Genomic DNA, 7,872 nt, shown 5'->3' on the forward strand with positions numbered 1-7,872 from the left:
ACACACACACACACACACACACACACACACACACACACACACACACACACATCTATTCTGCCCAGGGCCACCACTAATGTTTCCAGCAGCACCCAGAGCAGGACAGCATAGTGCAGGTAATGGACAAGCAACTGATATGTGAAATTTCTATCCTTTAGATGGGATAGAAGGAACATGGACCACAGGTTTTATAAGTTATAACTTTTAACTCACTTAATTCAGTTTGCTTACTCTGGAAATTTAGTTTAGGCTAAAATTTAGGTCATAAAGGTATCACACTGGATCATGACTAAACCCGGACACCACTTTCCTCTCTGTAATTTAGACTCTTAACACTCTGCTGTGTATGTGCGCAGTCATGATGAGTGAAGATGGGATCCATGTAACTGGAAACACCATGGTCATTGAAGTGGTAGCTTCAGCAGCCTTCTCGTAGAATGATTCAAATCTATGGAGACTTCACAGGAATCTTGGTGTTGAGATTATATAGAATAACTACCATAGTCACTGCCTTTACAATGGCTTTACAACATAAAAGCGGGGTTGGGGGGAGACAAAACCCAAACTGGCCTTGGTAACAGTTAGGTAGTGAAGAGGTTAAGGTGCTACCATACCCCTCGTCCTCACTGGTAGTTTTCCTGGCACATGGTACTCCTTGAGAATATTTCCTCATGGAAAAAAAAATCTAACATCACCTTCTTAGTATTACAAGGCCTTTGTGCTTTCCATTAAAGCAGTCAGCACAAATAAAGAGTCATTAAGCCAGACTTAGTTTAAAATTAATACTCAAATAAAACCAAAGAGGAAGGAAAAAACCATCAAATTACATGTGTGGAAAAACCTGAAAATGTACCTTAATTAAAAACATTTGACTTACTTTTTGCCTGTACTTGAGAAATGTATAATTCTACTTACACAAATACAGGAGGCGCGATTTAAAAAGAAGAGGGGAGGCCCTGCTGGTGAGATGTGAAATCTAACATTGTGTCTATCGGGCTTCTCATACTCTGTGTGCTGGACCTGACACATCACTGCAGCAGCAGCTCTTCTCAACCTTTGGGTCACAATCCCTTTGTGGGGGTCGCATGTCAGACGCCCTACATATCAGATATTTGCATTACCATTCCTAACAGTAGCAAAATTACAGTCATGAGGTAGCAACAGAATGATTTTGTGGTTGGGGAGATTACCACAACGTGAAGAACTATATTAAAGGGTCACAGAATTAGGAAGGTTGACAGCCACTGCACTAGAGACGCTCAATCGCTAGAAGCATAACAAAGTGTCCTATTTGGTCAAACCATCCTTAACAAGACACAGGGCTGCTGTTGAGAAGTCATCACAGCCTATATCTTCTTATTCCAGACACTCTAAATGCTCTTGCATGTCAGTTGTTCTTGGCCCCATCTGTCTAGAAGGCACAACTGGCATCTGAGACTGTGCCAAGCATGATACAGCTCAGCAAAGGAGTCATGGGTATACCACGACATCAGAAATAAAAAAAGAGAGTGAGTGAAAGGTATCTGGCCTTGGTAAGAGAGCGAAAGATGTCACAATGTGATTATTGTGAGGTTTCCATCATTAAACACAATTTCTTTTTCCATGCAAACTTTAATCCACAATGTTGCCTTCAGGTCGAAAATAAAGGGCTACATTGCTACATACAATAATAGGAGGCTCTTTTAACTTTGAGGTCTGCAAAAGAACCCATCTGTTTTTGTAATAATGTTTTTATATTGTTACTGGGTCTTGGAAGGGGAATCAAACTTAGTTAAAAGGTTAATAATAATTCATGTCCAGCTTACTATTACTCAATAACCATCAAAGCCTCTAACTCAAAATAGTGTTTTCTGGCTTACAGGATCAGAGTCATTACACTCTCTATTGAAGACTTTATTGAATTTTACACTAAGCTTTAGCTGACTGAACAGGTCAAGCACCATGGCTCAGGGTTTCCTTTATTCTCAGAAAATCATAAAGCCCCCTCCAGTTCTCAGTGCTGCCAGCTAAGAAACTTGACTCCGCGCAGGGTCAGAGAAGCTGACCTCATGCAAAGGTCGCTGATTTGGGAAGCTGCGTCCCTGAACACCAGTCACTTACATGCACAAGTTGATCCTGGGTGTCGAACTCTCTTGTGCAGCCTTCCCAGTGGCAGTTTGTCTCGTAGATGACTTCAGGCTCCTGTTTGCTTTCATCTTTGTCCCCTTCCTCCTTGACTAGGGTTGTTCCTTCCGGCTGTTCCTGTTAGGGTGAAGGCAAGAAACAGAGAGGGAAAATCAGGCACAGTGGGAAAGAAAGAAAAATCTGAAACCAGGCCCTGCTGCCTAGATTATGAACCAAACTAACATCTTGAAACAAACAACAAATAAACAAATCCAAGGCAAAAATTAAATTGCAACAGAAAATATAAAAGTAGCAATTTTTACTTACTACTCCAAGCTGTCCCTATTTTGTTTGGTTGTTTTGATTCTCTTCAATCTGTTTATTTATTGTTATATCTTGTAATGCAGGCAAATGGCATTTACATCCTTTCAGTTCTTTCCCCGATGTGAGAGGTACTTTGTAGACTGTTTTGCTAGGGATCATGCCTTCCTGGTTTAATATCAGGTCTTCAGGGAATGCTTGTCTGCCTCATGGTGGATGCAATAGAAAGAGCATCGGATGCTCTGGAGACAGACTTTCCTAGTCGTCTACAACAGCCTCTTAGTAAATACAACGCAAAGAATATCCAGGATTCTACGCAATAGCTAACTAGCTAGATCTGAGTCCTGATTTAGGCTTACATGATCAAACTATTTACGGATACACCGTGGTGTAAGCAGCAAGGCTGTTTGTTCTCTAGCAAACTGTGAGAAGAATGGTTTCAGATCTCCCTCTCTATCAGAACCTTCTTCAATCCTCAAAATTCTCCTGGAGCGACCCATTGCCTTACTTCAGTAGGGACTAGGTTGAACCATACCGGCGAGAGAAAGGTTCAGATTTTATGGACCTTTAGACTCTCACTCAGCTCTGACTTGAGGGAAACAGCACTGATTAAACTTGTCATGTCTGGCTCAAGAGCATAAGAAGTGGCAATCTAGACATACCCTACATGGTCTTTATTAGAGTCAGATTTAAATGATCAGCATACTGTCCAGAATCTATTTGGCTGGGCTTTTTAGTATCTCCTGGTTCTCGGAGCTTTTATTTATTTATTTTTAACCAAGAAGTAGCAAGATAAGTGGAGAACGTGATCAATGAAGGGGACAACATAAACTCTACCTGGGCTTAAGCATGGGGTCAGAAGCTTAGGAATTTAGGTCCATATGAATAGAAACAGATGGGTCTAACCAAGCGCTCTATGGACTGTGGTGGCTCAAACTTCTAAACTGTCTCACCTATGAAGAACACACACCCACATAACATCTTTAATTGCCAGTATTTGGTTCTGAACTAGAGAAATGAATTCAATCAATCCCTAATGGGGTCACTTTCAAACACATAACCAATGTCAAGAATATAGTGGACAAGAAAATGTTGTGTATACATCTAGTAGGATGAGGAACTGACCTCAAATCACTGTGAGAGACGTAAAGGCTCTTCTGTAAAGCCTGGGTGTCTTACCTGCTGCCCCCGTGATCCTGGACTGGGGAGGTCTTCATCAGGTTTGATCTTGGAACGCTTATTATGCATAGGGTCACCGGTGCTGCTCACTGCAGACTCGCTTGTGGGCTTGCTCTGCTGGTCATATTTGCAGAAAAATCAGGCTTTGATTAATAAACAAAACTCAAGTAAAAAATGTTAATGGAAACAAACAAGCCTGTTTGATAATATAACAAGGCTTCTGTTAATGCCAGTCACCTATGGGAGAGCCCAGATGATGCTAGATAATTCATTCTCCACTTCTGACTCATGAGTAGCAATTGCTTGTGGCTTTTAAAAGCTTGAAGAATAGAGGAAGTGCCCCAGACTTCAATAATCTAAAGTTATTTCCAAAAATGTTGAGTCTGAGTAGGAGAGCAGCACAAACTATGAGTGAAGTTCCTCAATTATAGCTTCTAGATTTTTTTCTTAAATCACACCAGGCTGGCAAAAAACAGTAGAGAGACTGGTATTTTATGTTTACTACAGAGGATCATATGGTGCTCAGTAGTAGCCTGGTTACAGTGGAGGAGTGGACAGTGGCTGAGAGTCCACACACACAGACTACAAATAGAAGATGCAGTTTATAGATGGTTAGAGTGTAGTCTTATCATCCAGCCTTCTTTTAAGCATACGCAAATGGATCTGATGGGAGATGCCCTGGTTCACATTCATCAAAACTGAATGCACCTTTAAAGAATAGTCAAGATACCACATGAAGCCTCAACAACAATGAACTCAATCACCCTAACAACCAGTATGATGATAAGGCCTCTGTTGACCAAAATGAAACAAAGCTGCCCCGCTCACCTGTGAGGACTCAGAAGGGCCAGAGCTGACCTGGACAGGGTTCAGAACGGTCGGAATCCCAGGGATAGGTCTCTGTGTTGGAAATGTTGGAGCAGGGTGGATGAGGGGAGGGCTATGTCCAAATGCAGAGCCTAAACTTTGCTGTCGGCTTAGGATCTGTTGATGCATATGGAGAGACACAGGAGCGGAGGGGTAGGTGAAGCTCAAAGCAGGGCTGTGGAGGAAGATAAGAAAGAAAAGTATCACTTAAGCTGACATCAGAAAGTATTGCAAACTAAGGATATCTGCAGCCTTAACTGAAGCCACCCAAATCACGCCAGGTCTGTCTGTCTCGGTGAGAAAAAGTTAGAAACAATCACTGCCTTGAATACTTCCAAGAAAAGGCAGAGCATTAAGATCAGACATATGTGCACATCTGCCCAGATCACAACCTTGATGGAAGATTCTAGAAAAGGGAAATAAGGGGTATCGGCTCAATAATAACTATTTATTGCAATAACAAACTTATAGAAAAAAAAGAGAATGGGTGACTACATGCTTTATAGTACTTCTCAGTGCTCTGGGCGCCACTTGTTCCTGTGCATGGAGCAATTTCTTTAATCTTAGCTCATACCGATCGCTTTCATATGTCTCCAGATCTTATTACAAGAGGAAAGAAAATCAATTGGTTAAATGTGTTTTGAACACCATGCTTGTCATATCACTCATTTGTTTGTAAAGATGGAAAGCTTGGTTCATCCAGAATACCACCTAAAGAATTTCCATCAGTGCCGTCTGGTTACAGACGCTGATGGATTAAGCTCTCCCCACTGAAATCAGTGATCAATGGGCTTTGATGGAGGAATATTCCAGTGGGAGAGCCCAGCTCTTTCCTCCAGCACACCAGCATTAAGTGTCTATTACAACCCATTATGCATGCTAATGCCTGTCACCACTTTATTTTGCCACAAATTTCCCAGGTCACAGTCAGTTCCCAGGAAGTGCTACCTTCACCTCAAGATACTCAGGCCAGTGGCCAATTCCCAAATGCTTCTTTGTGTGAGCACAGTTTAGAAATTGAATCCTCTGAAAGCAATGACGGACTGTGGAGGACTTTTCCAGTGACATATAAATACACGGAGCACTAATAACTGTATACATGGAAAATTCTCTATAAAAAAAATTCTGATAATAAATGTACTGAGTGCACACGTGAACACACACACATACACACACACACACATACACACACAAATAACTATAATGTTAGCAAGAAAGAACCAGTGTTTCTCATAATATTAAAGGTAGAACTCATGCAAATTTCCAATCTGGTGGGTTAATTATTATTGCTGCTAAGCACATTAACTGAGAATAAAATAATTACAATTACAAAATTCAAACCATTTGAACAACTTTAAGTAATAATTCCAGAGATATACTCCCTTCATTAACACAACTTTACATTTTTGTCTATTTGACTATAACCCATAAAAGGGCGGCTTCAATAAGAATTTGTTACTATTATTCCTACAGAGAGCTTCCTGTTACAATAGCTTGCCCATTTAAAATTGAATACCATTAAGAATACCCATAGAGAAATCCACCAGGCTTTGAGGTTCTCACCTTTCATTTTACATTGTATTTCCTTAATAAAGGAAAGCAGAAACATGGTAAAAAACAGTGACTTTCACAGTAAGTTAGAATAAGTAGTAATATCTATTCTACAGTGCTATACTTTCTGCCTGTATTTCTGTTAGCAACCATGAATGATTACAGCAAGACTCACCTAAGGTAGCTGTGTGGATGATTGATAGGGCATTAATCAAAAGATGCATATCTACCTCAGAATTTGTTCACAAGCTTTCTTCTAATAGCTGATTTCATGTTCACTGAGCTCTGTGCCAGTTTGTCCAATTTATTTTTCAGTGTACAAGCCATTCATCAAAACCCACAATGATTTAACACCTCCACCTCCTTTGGGTGAATGGGTATTACCAAGTGTAACTACCTTATTCTACTCATTAAAGAAACAAAATCCGAAGACCCCACTTCAGGAATAATTAGAACGTCAACGGTCCCTGCATTAACCTCTATACACATTTTTAGTTTCTCAGGGGCCTAAACTATCCAGCAGGCTGAAGGAAGGAAATTTGGAAAGAGGCCACTGATACTTTAAACTGCAAGTGACATCAGATTTAGGGGCTTAAAAATAGAGTAGTTGTTTGTGAGTCAAGACTACTAAAGAGCAGTATTTCACAAAGCAGAAAATGGCCATGTCTAGTTTAAAAGAAGAAGATGAATCAAGGATCAGCATTCCCATGGAGGTTCTGTAGCACCACAGTCCTCCTTGACCACGGGTACATACAAATTTGAGATGTTCATCACACTTTGGTAGCACTCTTTGGGCCTCCTTGCTTTTTCACTAGTGAAACCAGGGAACTGAAATAAATATGTTCTAAAATTTCTTGGAACTACTAGGCAGCAAGATTGACAGACAGACTTAAGACTTTTCAGCCTTTGTGGTTTATTATAAGCCACAAACAGAAAGACAATCTCCTCTCTGTATGCCAAGATAGAGGTATTGCAAACTGGGAACTACCAAGATGCCTCTAATGAGCTTGGAACAGGCCATTAACACAGTTTCTAGAAAGTGTTGCAGATGAGCTTCTCAGCTCCAGACCACAAATCAGTTTAGATTCTAATAAAGAAAAAAAATACCCGCCAAGTTCTAGGTTCTGTCACAGTATCCACATTAGCAAATTTTGCAGTCAATGGTGCTCAGAAAACTGTCTACAGAGGTCTCAGACTGAGCTCCTAAGGTAAAGCATACTGTGGGCCATACAAGATGGGATATAGCAACTATATGAAGAAGAGCCCAAACACACTATCAAATAATGCCTTCATTTATATCCTCAACCTTCAGTGAGAAGGGTGTGCAGAGAACTGTCTTAGTACTTGAAGGAGAGCCAGGGAGCCCAACCCTTTGTATCGTGTGAACAAGTTTAAGCAGGCAGGACCATAGAAAAGAGAATCTTCTATATATCTTTGGGCTCTTGATACAGAGGTATCCACTCTGTAAAGTGGCACTTTCTGTGTTCCCACTCGGATCCCTTTGCCTCTAGAATTACGCATGAAGCCCTGGGCTCCTGCCTTCCTGTCTCTTCCATGAAATTAGAGGCTGTTCATATTCCCTGGTTCCAGCTGCCATCTCACTCTGGGTCTCTCTTATGACTGATTCTCTGGCTGTTCTCTCACAGGGCTCTGGTCATTAATTTAATAGCACAGATAACTAAAACTAAAATCAAGATCTGCAGCTTAACCACACCTGCATATAAGGTAACTTGTTCATAGGTTCAAGGGGTTAAGACATGAGCATCTTTGGGGGCTATTATCCTGCCCATTATACTCAAGATACTGTTGGAAGGAAGGAAGAAAATAAGGGAAGGAGGAAGGGAGGGAGGG

General features: G+C 40.9%; 1 protein-coding gene across 1 annotated transcript in view; it reads right to left on the reverse strand.

The window, feature by feature from the left end:
- Gli3 (GLI family zinc finger 3) overlaps positions 1-7,872 on the reverse strand; it is a 269,599-nt gene that overhangs the window by 66,468 nt on the left and 195,259 nt on the right. The window contains exons 8-10 of the mRNA XM_028769905.1: positions 4,432-4,645; positions 3,604-3,717; positions 2,101-2,241 (exon numbers count right to left, since the gene is read on the reverse strand). Of these exons, the coding sequence (XP_028625738.1) occupies positions 2,101-2,241; positions 3,604-3,717; positions 4,432-4,645 (469 nt within the window). The remainder of the gene's footprint in view (positions 1-2,100; positions 2,242-3,603; positions 3,718-4,431; positions 4,646-7,872) is intronic.

Source organism: Grammomys surdaster, unplaced genomic scaffold (genome assembly GCF_004785775.1).
Source record: "Grammomys surdaster isolate TR1022 unplaced genomic scaffold, NIH_TR_1.0 194, whole genome shotgun sequence".
NCBI classification, from domain to species: domain Eukaryota; kingdom Metazoa; phylum Chordata; class Mammalia; order Rodentia; family Muridae; genus Grammomys; species Grammomys surdaster.